Genomic DNA, 21,716 nt, shown 5'->3' on the forward strand with positions numbered 1-21,716 from the left:
GTATTAAAAAAAGATTTAAAAAAAAAATGACGGACAATTTACCTCGGTTTGGCCAAATTCAACATAGGTGCGTTCGCACTAGTTGTGCTTAGTTTAACTTCATTATTTGTTTTAATTGGATTTCTATAATCATAGATCACTGGGAGTGGTCCTCATACCCCTCCTGGTTCAGCAGTTAAAGGGACAGTGAGAAAAGCACTATTAATATTTTTTTTATAGCAAAATCCGATAGTTCGGCATGTCATGGCTTTGTTGCCACTTGGCCGGCAGCGAAAGATGCGTTTATTTCTAAGAAATTTAGATTCGAAGTTGAAAAAGTTTTTCCCGCAGCTCTAATTCAAACTTGGGATTCTCCTATGACGACACAGGACTAAGTGACGTGAAACATGACGTGAACATGACGTAACGCAGACTCCGTGATTTCTGGCCGCCAGCAGTGCGGACTAGCAGCAGCCGAAAAGAAAGCTACCGCCGGCCGCACGTTGAAGGCATCTATTGGCTATTGCGGCTGTCGCTACAGTCGCTTAGCTTACGTTTGCACTGGCGTTTTGCCAGCGTTACGATGGATCTCGTTCTCGAAGTCGTCAACGAAGTTCTCGCAAATAGACACCTTTAGCATACCGTGTATCTTAATTGTTACCGCTAGCGGAATACCGGGAGCTCGCCTAATGCCGGTGAGCAGACGCTGATTGGTCCCGATGCTTCAGGCGCGTGAGTAGCTGCCGGGCACGTGGCGCCATCTGGCGACGTCAAGGAGATTTGCGCATGCATTGGCTGCGCCTCAGTGATTTGTGGCTTCTCGGGTCCTAGAGTTGCTAGAACCTTTGGTTCTAGCAACACTGCTTTGTCCTATGACATCATCACGCTTGTACTTGCGAGTTTGGCCTGTGGCGGCGATACCTGTATTTTGGTTCTTGCTCTTTTCTACGTTACAAGAGCTTTGTTGTCAGTATGAGTGGCGTTTTTGTAATCAGGAGCTGGTATTCTGTCGATACAAGCCAACTTCAATTTCTCCTCAGTGTCCCTTTAAGCAATGCACCATTGCCTTGCGATGGCAGGTGCTGCCATCTATGGGGCTTGTGAGGCCCAAGTTGGTCACCCCGAGCAACCCCTTGAGACTAATCATTAATTGAACTGCCACCTCCCACGATGGATAGTTTTCTCACTATTCGGAGGGCTGGTTGCGATGACATCCCAAGGTCATGTGGCCTAGGTGGACTGCCTGCCACCTAGGGGAGGTTGCCCACAACGTGGTGGGCACACAGAGGAACCTCACAGACAATGGCTAGCTGCTGAGTGAAAGCTCTATTGCTAGTGCACAAAAACTCCTGTTTCTGCCATACTGTTAGAATCAGAGGGCAGTGGCAGAGGAAGCATCTGAGTAAACCATAGAGTTTCTTACTATTACCAAGAGGGAAAGATGGCAGCCCGTCTATGGGAGTTTGCATGGCGACCCCTCGAGACCACTTCAGCCACCATGGGCGCTCAAAGCATCATGGGTCGGTGAGCTACTTGTTGCGGAACTGCAACTTTTGGCCAAAAAATAATAGAAATATAAAGCTGTTTGATAACTACAAACGTCCTGACTTTGAAAATCTTGTCTAATGATTGCAACAAACGAGCAGAAAAGCATTTAGGTGCAAAGTTTGCCCAAAATAAGAGACGACTCGCTCTCCTATTGGCCTAGTAATGAACACTATAAAAACTAATATTTCGTAATTAACAGGCGCACTTTTAAAAGCAAATATGTTTTCAAAAAAGATGTTGTTGCTTAAATACTATAAGACGTTTTTTAATGGCATTTCGGAAAAGTGAAACCTTTTATTGGCGTCGTGTGTCGTCGTGTTTTCACTACTATGGGTTTTGCACACTGCGTTCGCGGGAAAGTCGTCTGCGCACACACGAACAGAGTTTTCGGAATGAAACGTCTTAGTAGTGCCACTCCGTGTTCCCAAAAAACTACGACTGTTCCGCAACAAGTAGCTCACCGCCCCATGATGCCTTGGGCGTCCATGGTGGCTGAAGTGCAGCGCCGCCAGCTTTCCCTCTAGGTAATAGTAAGAAACTCTATGGAGTAAATGGTCTGGCCACCCAATGGGCACTGAACCTCTCTTGGACGTCCTGCGGACATCCTGAACGTCCGTAGGACGTCCAAGGGAGTTTCAATGCCCATAGGGCAGAGACGAGACATTTGTAAATGCACTAGCCCAGAGCACTAGCCACTACCAGTGATGCCCCAAGCATCAACGAATGTCCTCTTAGTTTTTCCCGATTGCTCTACGCTCAACTTTCACAATATCTCTCTGTCTCTGCCAAAAGCTGGCACGGCAGTCAGATACATCCCTCAACAGACTGTTCTTCCGCTCCTCCACCGCAGAGGAGGGCCCGTTGGTGGTGCTCAAGTGGATGGTGCAGGCGCCCCTGCTGGCCACCCTGCACTACACAGTGCCCGACTGCCGGACCGCGACCGGCAAGCGGCTCTTCCTCCTCAGCTTCTTCATGTCTATCTTCTGGACGGCCGCCTTCTCCTACGTCATGGTCTGGATGGTGCGTGTGGCAGCATCTTGTTTACCTCTCCCCAGTCTCTCTTACGTCTTGCTACTGTCAAGGAGTTCCCTGTCCAGGGCTGAGATGGTCACAGGACCACTGCGACTCGTGTTGAGAGCACTTCCAAACTGGCGTCATGTATAACGAGCCCCTCATTCCCCTTCTCTTGTTTGCTTAATTGCTTAGCGAGGGCCTCGATTCTGGCAGCCTTGACGCCATAGGAAGCATAAGGTTCTCACACAGCTTCCACTCTCGCCGTTCGATGACATTCTATGTCACATCAGCGGTAACTCAGGACGTGCTACGTCCGCCGCTTAAAGGGGCCCAGAAACACAATCTTAGTTAACTGTTTTGCCTGTTGATTGCATACAGTGAGTTATAATGGTGCTATTAGCGTCGGTAATACCGCGTACATTCCGTTTTTTAATATTTTAATGTCCTCCCAAAAACAACTTCATGGCTCTGATGGTGTCGCCACACAGTGGCAGGTTTTTAGCAGCGGATATGACATCACCTGGCGCGAGCTTGATGACCGGACAAACAGTAAATATACTGCAAATTGTGTGAATTAATAGAGGCACATTTTGTCACCTGTCTGCGTTTTATATTAGATCAACAAAAACAATTTGTTTGTCTTAGATAAAAGCCCTGCAATTTCATTAACACTTCTTTTTGGGCAAGTTGGTTCATATTTGAAAACTTTAAAAGGGCGCAAACACACACGACCACAAAGTACAAGAGACGAGACACAAGCGCCGACTGTCAACTGATTTTTATTGGAGCAAGGGAACACCTTATATACACAGCAGCATACACAAGATAAGAAGTTGCAGAACGCACGTGCAAGCAAGAGACACAGCGGAAAAAAAAAAAAAAAAAAGATACGAAAAACCAAGCAAGGCGCTCAAGGGGTGAACAGATTAGTCGCATCTAAAAAACAGGCCTCAGCGTTTAAGAGAGATATCGAAGGCTTGCTAATGCAACTGTTGCCATATTTCATGATATGAAAGGCTTCCAAGCTGAGACGTGCCGTCTTATCAATGCTTTTGCCGAGAATCTTCGTCTCATGAAATCGGGCCATGCAACTACTGCAATTACTAATATGCGCAACTAAATGTGCGTACTTGTCTTTAAAATTCTTAACATTTCTTGAATGGTCCCCTAAACGATCATTGATGCAACGGCCGGTTTGGCCGACATACACCTTCCCGCACGTCAAGGGAATAGCGTAGACCACTCCCGTGGAACATGTCGCAAACCGATGCTTGTGATTAATTTGGCACCCACTCTTTTTCGGGCCACAGATGAGGGGGCATAGCCCTCCCAGCTTACTGGGTGCCGAAAACACAACCGGCACACCGTGCCTGTTGGCCACTTTTTTTTAGGTTGTGAGTGGTCTTGTGTAGGTACGGCACAACCAAAGGTTTTTCGGCCTTTTCCCGATTACAACCGGTCATTCCTGTTCCATGCTTCAACTTCTGGAGGAGGGTCTCACAAACAGCAATCAAGATCGAAGAGGGGAACCCTGCCGCTAAAAGTCGGCTTATCTGATTGAGGAAGCTATTTTGCATTCGATGCGGGCACGACCTCCTGAGAGCAGATTCCATGCATTGCAAAGCTATCCCTCTCTTCACAGTCTTGGAATGCGCCGAGCTATATAGTGGGTGCCAAATTAATCACAAGCATCGGTTTGCGACATGTTCCACGGGAGTGGTCTACGCTATTCCCTTGACGTGCGGGAAGGTGTATGTCGGCCAAACCGGCCGTTGCATCAATGATCGTTTAGGGGACCATTCAAGAAATGTTAAGAATTTTAAAGACAAGTACGCACATTTAGTTGCGCATATTAGTAATTGCAGTGGTTGCATGGCCCGATTTCATGAGACGAAGATTCTCGGCAAAAGCATTGATAAGACGGCACGTCTCAGCTTGGAAGCCTTTCATATCATGAAATATGGCAACAGTTGCATTAGCAAGCCTTCGATATCTCTCTTAAACGCTGAGGCCTGTTTTTTAGATGCGACTAATCTGTTCACCCCTTGAGCGCCTTGCTTGGTTTTTCGTATCTTTTTTTTTTTTTTTTTCCGCTGTGTCTCTTGCTTGCACGTGCGTTCTGCAACTTCTTATCTTGTGTATGCTGCTGTGTATATAAGGTGTTCCCTTGCTCCAATAAAAATCAGTTGACAGTCGGCGCTTGTGTCTCGTCTCTTGTACTTTGTGGTCGTGTGTGTTTGCGCCCTTTTAAAGTTTTCAAAAGCCCTGCAAAGCAAGTAAAATAAAAATACACCACCAGGGGCGCTCTGGCATGGAAACAACGCTGCCAGTCTCGGCAAGAACGAGTTACAGAGAGCAGGCAACCATGGAGTGCAAACTTCCGCGACGTGCTCTGGCTGGCTGTTTTGATTGGTTGCGCCAGGTGCCATCATAGGGAGAGCGAAATAGGAGTGGGAAGCCCCGCTAAAATCGAGTTGAGGGCATCGTTTTGTTTGCTTGTATTTTGAAATTTCTTCACTGAATAACTCCCGTTCCTGTGCATCGATTCCTGTAATTCTTTTTAAGTCAGCATCTGTGTGACATAAAGAACCCACCTGAAGTATAGCCGGTATTCCCCCAGGCAGTGTTTCGCAGCCCCTTTAAGAGCGTGGGTGGCGCTGGTGAACACTCTAAAGGTTAGGTTATTTGTAAACATAAATACCCCCGAAAGCAGAAGAATTGACAGCCGTCGCCGTAGCTCAGCGGTAGAGCACCGGACGCGTAATTCAGAGGTCGTGGGTTCGGATCCCACCGGCGGCATGTGGTTGTTTTTTCTTCTGCTTTTCTAATCAATTAGCTTTAAGCGATAACATATTCAGTAATATTCTAAATCGAACAACAGCACAAAATAAATAAATTAATTAATTAAAAATCCCCTGTGTCCCTTGGTTTCTGTGGCTGTTGGCTTCTCTCATATGTATAACGAGCCCCTCATTCCCGTTCTCTTGTTTGCTTAGTTGCTTAAAGGAGCCACTTATAAAAAGTAAACTTGCAGAGCTCTGTAACTTGTCACTCTTGGTGTTCAATGCAGTCCTGTGATGTCTACCTACACGGGATGAACACTGGTCATTTGTATAGACCACGCAAGTGGTGGAAAGTTCGCGAACATTGAACCTTTGCAAGACTAGTGCAGAACTAAGCACGGCAGCAAAAAATGAACAAGCTTTGATGTAATTTTCAGCTGATTCACTCATGATGATTGTTTCCAATAATTTAAGTGCCTAATGTTGCTGCTGGAACTGAAGTGCCTCTTATTTTTTTCTTTTGTCAAACTGCATGCGATTAGCATCACCTGCGCAAATTGAAATTAATTAGAACAAGATGCTATAGTTTATTTCCTAGCCTGGCAGAGTGCTGACTCATGGCCAGGCGCATATCCGTGCAGGTGACGCTGATTGGCTACACGATGGGGATACCCGACACGATAATGGGAATCACGTTCCTGGCGGCAGGCACCAGCATACCAGACGCCTACGCCAGCCTACTCGTCTCCCGACAAGGTACGTGCAGTCACGAAACACGTACAGCCCCCATCAAAAGTATACAGCCCAAGGGGTTCGCTTCTAAGCTGTTTAGTACGGCTCCCTAGCATATCTTGCAGTCCAAAGCTTGGGATGAGACTACGGTCGCTGAGGATGCATAATGAGGTATACAGCAGGCCTCACAAGCAAACCCCTTTGGGCCGTATACTTTTGACAGACTAGTAGGGGTGTACGTTACACCAACCGTGGGTGTAACGTGAAAATTCCCCAGCAATGTCTATGCAATCGTCCAGTAATGTCACTGGTACTACTATCCCAGTCATGGTTAGAGGGAACACGGGATCACGTGGTTCAGCGTGGTATCAGCGCATTCTAACGGGGCCACGAGGAATTAGCCGGAACAAGGGAGCGCAAGGTCACGCGCTTGCCGTGATTAAAATAGTACTCAGTGATATGTGCAATACGTACTGCATCAATCACTGCAACCGCGATTATCGAACTGTCTTTCGAAAGCGCCGACTTGGACATGAATTTACTCTCGAATCCAATAGCAGACAACACTGCGATCACAGCGGCCCAGCGTTTCGATTTCTGACTGTCTGATCCAACTTGTGCAAAAAAACCGCTTGACGCACGAGGTAGCGTGTACATTTTGGACACGATCCGGCGTGCTTCACGGATTTCAGACATTCCGTTTGTGAAATTAGCTGAGTGAGAGTGAAATAAAAAAACAAAGCTGCATTTGTTGCTTTAGAAGTGAACTGCTAGAAGCAGCTTTCATAATCGCGCTCTTTCTTCCGAACGCGTGCAAAGCGCGGTAGCGATTTAAACGGCGGCGGGGTTAGAGACATATTTCGACGAGGGAAGCAGATAATCAAAAGCGCGGCGACCTCGATCGATCAAGTCTGCCGCGGCGACAGCATTGGCATACGCCGCCGCTTTTGCGATACCGTGGCGAGGTCACGTCAAGCCCGCGGGCGCCTTTTCAGCGTCACGCCTCGCAGCCTAACGTCCGATCTCCGGCGAGGCTGGCCACTCCCAGAGAAACAACCGTTGGCAGAAAAAAGTACACAAATTTCAACCTTAACCTGGAGGACAATTTCGAGCACGACCACACACACCTTTCGGAGTTTTGGGAGCAGTTTCCGCTGGTTTCTGCGCTGCCTCGGCGCCTCCGAGCTGCGTCTCTCTCTGCATTGTCACTGCGTCGCGATGTCACCGACTGACGAAATGAAACTGGGACGAGCGGACACCTTTTTTCTTTCTCTCTCTGCCCTTGGACAAACTTTAGACAGGACCGTCGTCGGATGTAAACAAGCAAGACAAACTTTCACGCACCAAATGTTGCTGACTGGATTGGATGGGATTGGCCAGGTGAATGTGAAGGATGCTCGATTTCGGTTTCAGTTCTAGAATAAAAGTGTTAGAAGCTAAAAATTCATGCAACGAATGCGGCAACGTAACTTGTGCACGAGCGAAATTTAGTGATGTCGGAAGTCAGAAACGCCTGCATATTTCTCTTTCTCCCACGCTTCCTTGCTTCGGTTTGGGAAGCACGCTTTGGGCATTGAGCTTTGGGTCCTGACGCTGAAATTGCCTTGCCTCATTTTCGGTGTCACACAGCCCTCAAGGTCTTCACACTGCATCCTCTATGTTGGGGGTGAGGCTCGTTCTGCAGGATTTTATTGACGCCGACGCCTTGTGGCTTCGCATCCTGACGCACAAAGTGTGCGATATTCACGGGCTTGCTGCTTTTTCTTCCGGTCTCGAGCACACCTCAAAGATTGTGCAGCAGAGGATCTGTGATCGTCGCGACTTTCCCATCGTACCTGAGGGAGGGAATGCTCGGCGTTCGGTCGGCTAGGCTGCCAGCATGAGCTGGTTCCCTAGCTCTACCCTCCGTGTTCCTCTTCTCTCCATATCCTCTTTTTACGGACACTGACGCCACAATCTCGGGAGATGAGACTAACAGCTGTCGCTGTAAAAAAAAAAAAAAACAGTGCAAAAAAAGTAATGGACAGGAGGGAGACGAATGGAGAGGAGCTGTTGATTGGTCCGTGTGGTGGTAGTGGTTTATTTAAAATAAAAAAAGTGAAGCAAAAGAGTGTTGCCGGCCGCGCCGGCGGAAATGAAAGAGAAAGGTAGAGGATAGTGAGGAGAAGTATTGTGCTTAGTTTTGAAAGCATATATGTCGCTCACCACCCAGGCAAAAAAAAACCATTGGGCGTTTTTAATTGGATACAACCAGAATGTCCAATTGGTTTCCACTGGAACGTTCTCAATGGAGATTTCATGTTTCCAAATGCATATGCCAATAGCAGTGTTTTTTTTCACCTGAGCATATATATATAGGAGCCCATGGTATGCAATGGAAATTTCTTGTAACCATTTTAGGATTCGATCTGCACGTGCTTTGGAGGTACTGGGCCGAAATGAAATTCTAATTAAAAACAATAGTCATTCAAACTGAAAACTTGTTTGAACTATGTAGAGTTCCAACTAAGTGTTGATTCGAATAGAATTGAATGAGCTGTAAGTGTGATTTGAATATGTGATTTGAATATGTATGCAATGGAAATTTCTTGTAATCATTTTAGGATTCGATCTGCACGTACTTTGGAGGTACTGGGCCGAAATGAAATTTTAATTAAAAACAATAGTCATTCAAACTGAAAACTTGTTTGAACTATGTAGAGTTCCAACTAAGTGTTGATTCGAATAGAATTGAATGAGCCGTAAGTGTGATTTGAATATGTGTTCAGAGCAGCAATATTACACTAGGATCCACTCCATTGATAATTGTGCTCAATAAAAATTTATTCTTCGTCTCTTTCTGGCTGTGTTGATGTCCAGCAGCAAAAGGCACAATTATTAATAGAGAAAACTGGATTTAAAAATCTTCCTAGTCAGTTCAAGCTTGTAGCGTATTTACCGAAAAGGATGGGTTGCCACCGTTTTGAATTGTGAACAGCGGTGTAGTGTGGCCTCTGGAAATTGATGGTGACATCTATAGTTTCATATTTTTATATTTTCTAGCTGATAAAAGTTCCGTTTTCCATAAGAGTGGTCTCTTTGCGACCAGAACGCGGTAACCTGTAGTTATAGGCCAACTTAAGCTCAATGTCCCTTTAACTTACATATGCAAGGGCGTCCGCAGAATTTTTTGCAGGGGGGGGCCCCGTTGGTGCCCCGGGGGGGAGGGGGGGGGGGGGTATGTTCGTAGCAAAAAGGCGCTATTTGCGGAGTAAATTTATTTATTTATATATAAATAAAAATTAAACAAAATGCACACATGAAAGAAAAATTACAAACAGCAAATTAAAGCGCGGCTAGGAGAGGTACATTGGAGTTTATCAACGAAGAAACAACTAAAATTAATAAAAAATGCAAAAAGATGCTATATTACTTCGTGGAGAAGAGTGCTCAGTCTTGCTGCATACGGGTTCTCGACTCACCCGGTTTGATGACCAGCACACAGCACAGTATGTTCACAAACACGCAACTACAGTCACTCAGTCAGTCTTCCTTGAACAGCAACTGTATGCGCCTCGGATTTTTCTGGGCGAATTGCGTAATTACACGTGTGATAAATTCACTTCTGTGCTTCATTACACGCTCTCGGTGCACACTCATCATACACATTGATTGGAAAAACTGTTGAACGCGTACGTTGAAAACAAAAGATGACTATATATACAACGAAAACTTATTTACAAGATGAATGCACGCTCTCGGTGCACACTCATCATACACATTGATTGGAAAAACTGTTGAACGCGTACGTTGAAAACAAAAGATGACTATATATACAACGAAAACTTATTTACAAGATGAATGCACGCTCGCAGCTTCATACACCTCGCTCCATCTTGCTTGCGCATCCGCACAGTCGAGCAACCGCACACACACTGCTCGCCGCTCGTCGTTTTCTCGTCCGCTGTCTTGGTTGTTCTCAGCTTCGCTGACAACCGGCCACTAAAAACACCCAAGCACAAACACAGAGGCGCGCACACGTGCAAGGGCTTACTTGCCGCAGTATCCCTGAATGCGCACTTTGGGGGTGAAAGGAACGCCGCGCAACTTCCGAGGGGAAGGGACACTCGCCACTCCGGTCGGAAAATTTGTTTTTGTGTTTTTATGGGGTTCAGAGCCCCAAAACGACTCAGGCTATCAGGGACCGAGTAGTACAGAGTTCCGGATAATGTCGACCACCTGGGTCTCTTTACCATGCACTGACATCGCACAGTACATGGGCGCTGTTGTGATTTGAGGCCCAGCCAGAGTTGACAGGCGAGCCAGGCAGGCGCCATCGGGCTGCGTTGACCAAAGGCGCTGGTTTTCGCAGAAGACGCAAAGAACGCTGGTGTGGGGGCGCCTCGGGAGACTGCGTCGCCGTGAACAAAAGCAGCTAATCCCCTTTGCCGGAGATTCTGAAAGCGGCGCTTCTACCGAACTGCGCTACCCGTGGATCGGAGGAGACAGCGAGCGGCGGCGGCGCCAACTCATCGCCCGCTTACCCCTGAGCAGCCCGACAAAGCGGGGGTGGACACGGCTGATTTGTCCTTCCCTCCTTAAGAATTCATCGGTGACCGGCGTAACGATAGGCGAAAACAAGATGCCCCGTGCACTGTCTGCCTCCTATCTCTCTAGAGATCAAAGAAACAGACACCCATCTCAAGGCGGCTCGAAACACATGCTCGCCGGTGCCGCTGTATGTCTGGAACAGGTCGCCCTTCAGTAGAGCTAACGATGGCGTGGTTTGAAAACGGCGTAACGACGCACGCCCGGACGCGGCATTTCGCAGATGTGACCATGCGGGGCTGCTTTTACCCTTTTGACTGAGCGCACCACCGCCCCTGGCGGGCGGCCATCACTCATGGTTCGAGTGAGTGATTTTCCAGGGGGGTGCAGCCGCCCCCCCCCTTGCCCCCCCCTCCGGACGCCCATGTACATATGTCATATTTGCTTGCACGTCAATGTGCCATGTGATGTTCATGTTCTTCGAGCAATGCCCACTCAAAAGCACATTGTTAGATGTGTTAGAAGATGAGCATCTCCTTTTGTTACTTGTGATCAAGGATTTGCCTTTCTAAGGCTATTTTTCATGCGATTTAATCTTTTTTTTGCAGGTCAAGGAGACATGGCCATTGCAAACAGTATTGGAAGCAATGTCTTTGACATCCTGATAGGTTTAGCACTGCCATGGCTGATTCAGACAGGGATGGTCCAGCCTGGATCGCTCGTGAGTCTTCCACCACATACGACATTTTCACATGTGATCATGCTGTTGAATGCTTAACCTCCACAAAAATCTTCCCGTAGGCTTACATCAACAGTGGGGGCCTGGTGTGGTCAGTCGTCTTGCTGTTTCTAACCATCATCATTACCGTAAGTTCTGCTCCCATTGTCTACATTCCGCACATTCCAAGTCCGCCTAGGAGCAACTCTCTCCATGACTTTCACCCAAGAGAACGGCGTACCCCAGGGGTGTATTCTAAGCACGACACTGTTCATAATAAAAATGAATTCCTTAGTTAAAGCAATACCCAAGTCCATAATGTATTCAGTTTATGTAGATGACCTACAAATAGCATGCACGTCCTCCAGCATATCAACCTGTGAGAGACAAATACAAATCGCACTAAATAAACTAGGTTCTTGGGCAGACAGAAATGGATTTAAATTTTCCCCTCAAAAAACAGTAGCTGTTCTTTTTTCATTGCGACGAGGCCTGCAGGTCGATCCCAATCTGTACCTGAATCATACTCCGCTACCAATTAAACAAGAACACAAATTTTTAGGCGTAACTTTCGACAAGAAACTCACATTTCTACCACACATCAACAACCTTAAAAAGAAAGCTTCTCAAGCCCTCAATATCTTAAAAGTGCTCTCACGGAAGCGGTGGGGGTCCGATAGAGCAAGCCTTTTACAAATATATTGCTCTCTGGTGCGCTCCAAGCTGGACTGTGGGTGCATAGTATATGGTTCGGCAAGAGCATCCTACTTGAAAAGATTAGACCCCATTCATAATCTTGGTTTGCGCCTATCATCTGGAGCATACAGAACATCACCAGTAGTTAGCCTTTACGTTGAAACTAATGAAGCCGCTCTTGAGGATCGAAGAATCGCCCTTACATGCTCATACGTCTTAAAAATCCGTTCTCTTCCGAAACATCTCTGCCATGCAATTGTCACCAAGTGCCCATCTAAAAGATTATTCATCAACAAACCACATTCTATCAGGCCATTACTACTGCGCTTTGAAGATAAATGCGAAGAGCTAACAGTACTAGATGCCCTACCGAATATTGCACAAAGGAATGAATATTTACCACCATGGTACAGCCTGCCTTCAGTATGCGACCTCGCAATGACACATTTAGGTAAAAAGCAAACGCCAAATGAGTACATATTACAGGAATTCTTTGCACTACAAGAAAAGTATGACACCTACATTGAATTTTATACCGATGGCTCAAAAACAGAAAGTCACGTTGGAAGTGCAGTAATCCAAGAAAATACTAAACAGATAATGCGACTACCAGAATGCGCATCAGTTTTTACTGCTGAGTGTTATGCTATCTTTTTAGCTGTAGAAAAAATAGTAAGAGAGAACATCAAAAATAGTATCATTTACACCGACTCCCTGAGTATGCTTAAAGCACTGCACTCCAGAAATGCTGCTGAACCCATAATAGGAAACATCATACATAACATAGTTAAAATCACAAAACAAAAGCATAACATTAAATTCTGCTGGGTTCCTAGCCATGTTGGAATTGTGGGCAATGAGAAAGCAGACGTATGCGCTGCACAAGCCCGGAATGGCCAAATAAAGCAAGTGAACATACCGTACAGGGATTGCTTAAAGTTTATCTACAGTAAACTCAGAAATATAAGTGGCAGGCTGCATGGCAAGAGCACGTAAACAACAAACTACATTCTGTGAAGCCAATTTTAGGGGAATGGCAATCATGTAGGCATCAAGAACGTTTTACCGAAGTTATTTTATGTCGGCTCCGCATTGGACACACCCACCTCACGCACAGCTTTCTACTAACCAAACAGAACAAACCTCTCTGTGACATGTGTGGTGCTGAACTCACGGTGAACCACATTTTAATCTCATGTATCAAACTAGAAGAACTAAGAAAGAAATATTTTACAACATTTTACAGGGAAAGCATCCCTTTACACCTCATGTTACTTTTAGGTGATCGAGCACTGGTTGACATCTCTTGTATATTTAGGTTTCTCAAGGAAGCCAGCGTTTTAAACAAACTCTAAGCATAAAAAGCTTCACTTTTAACAAAAACTCCTACCTTGTGTTTGGTGCATCATAGCCTCAGTTGCTTTTGCGCCATTAAAATCAATATAACTAACTAACTAACATTGTCTAGGATACAGTTAACCACAGGTTGCTGTTACTATCCCAGTGGGTATTGAAGCTCTCTTGGATGTCCTGCAGACGTTCACGATGTCCTCAGAACGTCCAGGGGACGTTCATTGCCCATCGGGATAGTGCGCGATTAAAGCAGCCCAAGTTCCGAACACTTATTTACACAGCAGTTGTTGTCTTGTGTGCCAGATATGTGTTCACAAGGTGAAGCTATACATTCACTGATATGTGTACAACATTTTATAGTTATTATATGTGTACAACATTTTATAGCCAACCTTTATAGTTATGGTGGCCTTGGTGTATTGTTCCAGATATACGCAATCCACAGGAGCCACTGGCTACTGACCAAGAAGCTGGGCCTGTTTCTACTGGTGGTCTATGTCTTCTTTCTCATCTTCTGTAGCGCTGTCGAATTCAACCTGTTGGGCTACGTTAATCCGCCCATGTGCGCTGAATGAGCCCACTGCTTGAGGCTCCTCGTAGCGTTTCCACTAGGCATTCAGTGCAGGCTATCTAGTGTAGAGGTGTTATCTTAGGGGAGTGGTTCCCTGCAAACATGACGTAGGGCGACATGAAAGTGACAAGGTGAACACAGGTGCTCACTTATGTTCGTATGCCATCTGCATTCGTGAGAATAGAAGTTATGGCAGAAAGATATGAGAGGGAGATGTGGGACGAGCGCCAGCATGCAGTCGTGCTGCTTCAAGCTCTCCATTTTGCTCACCAACTTCACGGTGTTTTGATCATCTAAAAAACAACAACAAAGTTTTCCTAATGCACGCTCTACTTACATTTCCCGGGCTCTGTACTTCAGCTTTATGAACGCGATACAGCGTTTAACGTTTTCATCAAAGTTCAGCATTTCAGCACCAGCGATATTGGGCGGTGGTTATATGAAACTCGCAGAGTCATTACCTGCAGAAAGTTGAGACAGTTTGAGCAAAGAGCTAGATTGTGCTTTTGGCCACTAGTTCACGTTCATGACCATAGAATTAACTTACATGTTGACGCCGCTCAGGCATTGCCACGGTGCAATTTAACCACTCCATGGGTCCACCAAGAATTTTAGAGCCCCATTCTTCGAGGCTATGTAAGGCATTTTTTTCTAGTCGAAACTGAAAGCCATTCACAGCTTCGAACTATGATGGTTGGATACAGTAACTGGCATGCCTTGCTTGTGTTGCTTATAAATCCATAGCCTCCTATATACTGAAACGTCACAGGATGCAGGCTTTTAATTTTATAAGCTTAGATATAACATATATTATTCAACGTTGGCCATTTTAAGTGATGTTGTAAAGAAGGAAGTACTCTGCAAATAAGATATCTAGAGAACAATCAATCAATTGAAGAAAGGTATGCAGCTGGGTTCGTGCTTGATTCAGACCTCATCCATTATCTGCCATAACTTCAAAACAGTACAGTATGCTGCAGCAAGGTGACGTGAAAAGTCACTTGCAAAGCGACGTTAGGTTCGGGTAGCTGCAAAAAACATATTTCTTGCTTGGCAAATATAAGCATTAATATCAAGCACCTAGCTTTCCGAATTATCTGTACACTATAAAGGAATTACCGCTGGTCTGTAGAATGATACAAGTAATGATACCAGTCACAAGAGACAGTTGGGAGTTTGAATGTAAGACAAACGTCCGGTGAGCGAGAATTGCAAAGCTTGTGCCATGTCTACATGTCTTTGCTGAAATTAGGTTTCTGTGCTCTGGCAAGTAACAAAGTCTTTCAATGCTCTCTGGGAATTTTTCCACCTCGACATGTGTTTTTCCAGAGGGTACTTTCACCACATTTGCACAGTGCAACCCTATACATTAGACTGTGTGAGAGTGAGCAGACACTATAGGTATGTGAGTGTTATATACATAGCCATGTTCATATATTGTTGTTCATTTTTTTCGGCTAACACTTTTGGCCCAGTGAGCGTAGACTCTAGGGTGGTCACTGTTCGGTTTTCCATTTTGTTGCCGAGTCACTGTGAGCTGTGAGTATGCGTGGATAAGGTAAATGTTGTGCTCTTGTTGATGAATGTTCGTTCAAACTGATGAATCAATGCTGTTCCTCGCTTCATGATCACTTAGTGAAACACAGGGGAATCTCAGAGTGGGAAAAAAAAAAAGCAGTCTTTCAAATGTTACTTAACCAAGGAAGTTGTAAAGAAAAGAAAAAGGATTTTTAACAGCTAGTAGGTTTTAAGCTTCATGCCTAATCATCCACTGAAGTTACACTAAGCAGCAAGGAGCTCCTACTGTAAATAACTTACTTTTCATGAGCTCAGTTTTTTGCAAAAGATAGCGTACTGAAATTTCAGAATATGTAGCAGATACTACAGATTTAACAAGATAATTGCAGCTGTTGCATAATATGCAAGACTACGAATTTGTCCCTGTCAGGTGTACAAGACTTTCGGAGCCATGGGACCTCGCCACAGTGTATTCAAGACACTCACAATGAGCAGTTTTATTCAGTGGTATGCCACAAGTCTAAGTGAGCATGAAGGAATGACAGAAAGCCCTTCATGTGTGAGCTCAGGAGCTAAGTAGTAAATCCCACGCAGTAAGCATGGTTTATTCCGATGTGCAGATCTCAAGATTTCTGAAGATGCCATTAAAGTAGGTTGCACCTTGGCAGAGGTATTGTATAAACGTGTCAATCAAGTCCATCGATTAAGTGTCAAATCTTGTGTTTTGACATTATTTTAGATGTGTTAGTAAAAGATTATAAACATCCTTTAGTGAATTTAGACCGACTCAAAGGAAGCACAGCACTTAAACGCCCAAACTTCATTTGTGCAATTGCATAAATTGTTACTGGTAACCATATGTTTCGAAAAACCAGGTCCTCATGAAAAGTAAGTCATTTACAGTACAGGTGCAAATATTGTTGCAAAAGTAAACTGCAGAACAATCGATCTTGCAATCCAGCTCAGATGACAGGAAATTAAGTTCTCTTTATTGTGAATATCAAAAAGGGCAAATTTTCGGGATGCCCGATCAGGGTGCTTAGTAAAATTCGCATTGTGTTGGTGCAATCAAATTTTTATCTTCACTGGAACAACAAATCAAAGATTGAATTTCTGAGCCATGCACAATCAAGGTAAAGTTGGCAATCATGAATTCTACTTTACATTTAAGCAGCACCAAAAGTAGAATCTACATTCCACAACCTGATTTCAAGAAGTGGCAGTTGTAAGGAAAAATATTAAGTCTTGAAGACAGTGATCAGGTGCTGTGTCCAAGTTGAGGCATGAAAATAATTTTAATGCCGTCACGTAATAGTTAAAGCAATCACATCAGCCACCTTTTCTTAACTTGCAGCCCTGACCGCCCCCACATACTATCAACAATCGTGACTGAAAACAATCTTCCGTAGCCCTTCAACAACCCTCTCTAAACAGCTATACTCAGCGTTGACTGAAAACCTTCACAATTGTCTAGACTCTGTCAATATATGTATAATGCGGATGCCCACAATCAAGCGCGACTGCAAAGTTGCGATCATCATTGTAGAGACTATCAGAGTGTGTCGTAAAGCACGCAGGCTCTGTAAGTAGCACGTGCTTTACTGGGTGTCTGATCACAAAGCCCCTCACAGAAAGCAATATATACAAAGTCCCCTTACTGGTGTTGCGTGTCGTGCGACCAGTCGAGTTTCTCCGATACAAGTGTACACGTGTGCTAGTCGTGTCCATCTTACGCATTCTATATGACCTTTGGTCGAGGGATAACGCATTTGAAATGACTGTATGCTGGTTGTCTTGCTGCAAGAAAGCAGCTGCGCGCTAGTCCTTGAGGTTTCTCCGCTTTCTAGACGTAGCCCTTGTGTCAAGCACCTCCCTCGTGCTCTCGTGTGTGTAATGGTTGTGGTGGCGTGGATTTGAGTTCCTACATGTACTTGAACTGCAGCTTTGCAAGTGCGTTTCTGAGTGAAGGTTCACGTTTCTGCTTGTGGGATGTTTGCCGTTTCTGTGAATACCACGATGTTACTGTTAAAACTCTTCGAGCCATCGCACCTAGGTCAGGTGATCCGAGTAAATTCATAAACAATTTGGAAATTGTGTCAGTTATAGCAACCACAGTGGCAGCATCGTAACACTGTTCTTACACAGTTCAGCACATGTCACTGAATTAAGAACATGCTCAAAAACAAAAGGATGAGCAGGATTGCTTCTGACCTGTAGATGTGGAATGTCATCTTTTCCTGCTATTCGGGCAGGTGAAAAACGCATATGTATGATTAATACTAATCACCTGTATTCACAATTGCCTTGAAGTGTGCAAAGGCTCCGGAGTCAATTGTCAAGTTGGAGTGTGGAGTGTATTCCAGTTGTTTCACTGTTAACTAGCTTCATATCCAGTTTTGCTGCAGTGTGTGTTACATTTCTGAATCCAGTGCAAGGTACAATTGTGCTGAAAACTCTTTAACCCTCCTTGTCACCTTAGGCACTGTTGATCTAATTCTTTGGTGCTTTATAGAATGGTCTGTGCAAAGTCTCTGTGTTCTAGTTAATGAATAATGAAAGTGTAACTACCTTCCGACTGTTAACCCTACGCCATGGGTGAGTGATAGAAGGGGGCTTTCAAAGTGCGCTCGTTAATTACTGAACATCACGACATTCTCACTAGAGCTGCTCATAGTCGCGCATTGTATCAAGGAGTTCGACGATATTTACAAGGGAACACACTGGACCACGTCAAAGCAGGAAAAAGTTCCTGGTTGGAGTTGTTTTCAACAAAACAGCAGAAGGAAGATGTGCGGCACTTAAGCCAGTATTTACGCAGTTATCTTCTTCTTTGCTTTTACGTTATTTTTCAAGCGAAGGAAATGAAAGAGCATGACAAAAGTGGTCCAGCCCGGAAGCTTTTCATACGTGGTGGCCCTTTGACCAAGCCATGTTTGGACCACATTGAACGCGTTCCTTTGGTTGGTCCCATCCGCTAAGAGGAAACGCTCAGTCATTTGTGAATGTTGTGTGTACCCTGGATTGTAGGGGCCGTAGCGGGGACTCCCTCCCATTACACGATCCAGTCTTTCATTTACAGTGCCAAGATGCTTCAACCTCTGTGCTCTGCCACCTCGGAGCAACCAAGCAAGCAAAGCTTTTCACATGTACGTCCCCTGGTGCATCGGGGCCGCACACAATACATGCGAGTGTCTCACCACAAAGATCGTAAACTTCACTGCTGTTGCTTTTTTTCTTCCCAGAACTTCTTGACTGCCATTAGTTGGGGAGAAGGTTGTCGTTTTATCTGAGCATGCCTGGGCAAAGCAGTTGAAGTTAATATTGATCAAAGATGCAGGTAAAATTGTCTTTGATATCTCTAAGCGAATGAAGTCGCGCATGTAACAGACAGCAACTGTGAGTGAATACAGCACCATTTTGCACACAGAACTGCAGATCCTTTGCAAACCTTTTTTGAAGGCCGAGCGAAACTGCATTCCACTAGCAGCAAAGCACATGCTACTGCAAAGAAAAGCAATTGGTTTTGTGAATTATATCATTTCTTTTATCCACATTAAATGTGAAGTTATGTTATTGCCTAGTAACAGTGTGTAACTTCTGCACTTTGGTGGATTAAAGGTCTAAAAAATATTGCAATATACCTTGACAGCAACTTTTATTAGATAAAAGTTTCGCAGGGTGTCAAAGGTTGGGTTTTCGTTAATGAACGAGAAAACAAATTTCCGTTCGCCTCAAATTTTTTGACTAAACATTACACAAACCCAACTAGTGGCATTCAGGTGCAACTCTTTGTGGTGAGACACTCTGCACAACAAAGTGATAGAAATGTGGGCTTTCACAGCAAGATAAAATGCTGCCTGCCAGATAGTAAACTAGTCGACAAGTATAGAGTTCTTCGGGACAAAAGTGCATGATGGTATGTGGCGATGTCTTTCAAGTTGCGTCTAGAAACACGGAGGCCTGAGTCTGTTCTTGAGGTGTCCAAACAACTCTTGTTTTTTTCAAATGCCCTGCCTGGCCTGGTGCTAGTTTTTTGGAAGCAGTCCACCTGACACTGTTTTCCGCTACTTTGCCGAAAGGTTCTTTCCATTCTGGTGCAACGCGATCCCTACGTCGCAATACATTCCATCACTTTGGTGCTGTCTGTTTGTATTCACCTCCCAAAGCATTGACTGTTTGATTGATTGGCAAATATGATTTCAATAAGACCTACCAAGTGTGCAGGTCGCATTTGACCAATCACGGCATTGACTTGTAGAGCATTCCATCTCCTTGCATCAGACGTCCCACCTCAAGAACACTCCCCAGCTTCCGAAGGAAAGTGAGTATTGAAAAGAAGGTGACATAAAAGTGATGTAGAAATCTTGCACTACTCGGCGGTGCGTTGTGTCCGTAGTTGGCGTGTTCCACAAGCCAGATGTACTAGAAACTTTTGGAACATATGTGTCTTGCTTTTTTTCCTTGTTTGAAGTGTACAAATTGTGGGAAATAAAAGGAGAGCATACAATTTTGTCTTTAAAATTCAGACTGCCGTTTTCCTTGAAACGCGCATCACTAATGCGCTTGCACATTAGTGCTTACACATTAGTGTGCACATTGGTGGACTGGGAAGAAAGGGGGAGGCACCTCAACTGCTAATCACAGCACATAAGCAAGCAAACAAGCAGGGAATTTAGCACTTGTCTTGTGCAATACAGGCCGATAGGTTAGCCTTCGGAAACATTACCAGCATTTTTTTCAGCATGAAAAAGCGACTGCACTGCTGAGAGTGACAAATGGAGCCCCGTTTTCGCCACCATTCACACCTCTACACAATGCCAGTGATGTGACGTCATTTTTGCGACATCTCTGCTCCGGCAAATTAAATTAAATGCTGAATCTCTCAACCAATCAGACAAAAAAAAATGGCTGACGGTTTAGTGTGGTCAGGCCTAATGCAAGTTGGGTGCATTAGCTCTGTAGTTGAGGGTATGACGTGATAACATCAATAAGCTAATGCCTATATATGCAGAATTGGTCATTCTCTACTTTACATTCACAGATTCCTAGGAGTGCACCTGCCACTCCTGGTGCAGTGCGGCAACCGAGTAGCCCGCGTCTCCAGAATGACACTGTCAAAATCAATGAATTAATGTTAGCACTCTAAAAAATTTGTAGAGCTAAGCTTACCGGCTTAGCCATTTTGCTCAGCATTTGACCACAGAATCTGCATTGACAACCATAAAAGAAAGCCTAGCCGTGCTAATGCAAACGAAGGGAATCTAATCTGGCCACCTACTGCCTCCAATTTTTCGCTCTTTCCCTCTCCCCTAAACGTGGAGGGGATTCCCCCTTCTGCTTCCCCATCTGCCATGGCAGGTAGGTGGTAGCCACTGAATTGAACTGTTAAATTCAATCAATTCAAAAAGTAATTACGGTCTTATGGCTGAAGCTGTAGATTCCACGGTAGAATGCAGGGCTATATGGCTAAACCGAAGCTAGAACAACTTTTGCTCCAAAAAAAAAGAAACGATCATCCATGCCCTTGTTACAATACTTACCAACAGATGGCACCACCACACTGTCCACTAATAAGCCTCTTCATGCTATTCACTGCATTACCATTCAGAAAGAGTGTGAAAAATCCTCACAGCTCACTCTTGACTTGGACTTCTCCAGTTGCTGTGCATAACAGCTTCATGCCGGCCATTTGCGTAGCATGTGAAGCAACACTTTGCATTGTCACATCTCAACACCACTTATCGTATTGCTTTCCTAGTTTGGCAGTACTCTCGTCAAAACATTGTTGCACATGAAAGTGGTGAATTGGTGAAGAATCTAGACTGGAAGAATCTCCAATAGTGAAGGAGTCTGGACCGGATAAAGACGGTATCAAGACGTGGTGGGAGAAGTTAAAAAACATGGCAAGGACACATAAAGCGCCCAGGTATCCCCGCGGCACTTATCGCAGAGGAAGGGGCTGTGAACGCGGTAATTAGATCATCCAGACGATAATTCAAAGCTTACGATGAAACAGTTCCCAAAGAAAAGCGTGGGTGTTTATGCACTATTGAGCCCCCCACCTAGGTAGCAGCCATCTTGAATTGAATGACTGGCCGTCTGACCAAGAAACGGCCCACTCCACCATGTGCCCATTCTAGATTTTCACTCCCGAACCTGACAAGCACCCATCCCGCAATATTTCATGATTATCTTCGGATTTTAGGTGGATACTTCCTTGGTACAATGGCAGAGGGTAGAACCCAACCTTAGCAAGAGACTTGGGCAAGAATGAGTT

At 44.9% G+C, this 21,716-nt stretch overlaps 1 protein-coding gene across 1 annotated transcript in view; it reads left to right on the top strand.

Annotated features, from left to right (window-relative positions):
- The window catches only part of LOC149331610 (sodium/potassium/calcium exchanger 4-like), a 63,637-nt gene extending 43,683 nt beyond the window's left edge, over nt 1-19,954 (top strand). The window contains exons 13-17 of the mRNA XM_089556779.1: nt 2,378-2,547; nt 5,966-6,080; nt 11,192-11,304; nt 11,385-11,450; nt 13,779-19,954. Coding sequence (XP_089412905.1) covers nt 2,378-2,547; nt 5,966-6,080; nt 11,192-11,304; nt 11,385-11,450; nt 13,779-13,925 — 611 coding nt within the window. The 3' untranslated portion in view covers nt 13,926-19,954. The remainder of the gene's footprint in view (nt 1-2,377; nt 2,548-5,965; nt 6,081-11,191; nt 11,305-11,384; nt 11,451-13,778) is intronic.
- Nucleotides 19,955-21,716: the final 1,762 nt, after the last annotated feature.

The sequence above is a fragment of the Amblyomma mixtum genome, chromosome 8, assembly GCF_055824585.1.
Source record: "Amblyomma mixtum isolate Tamu chromosome 8, ASM5582458v1, whole genome shotgun sequence".
NCBI classification, from domain to species: domain Eukaryota; kingdom Metazoa; phylum Arthropoda; class Arachnida; order Ixodida; family Ixodidae; genus Amblyomma; species Amblyomma mixtum.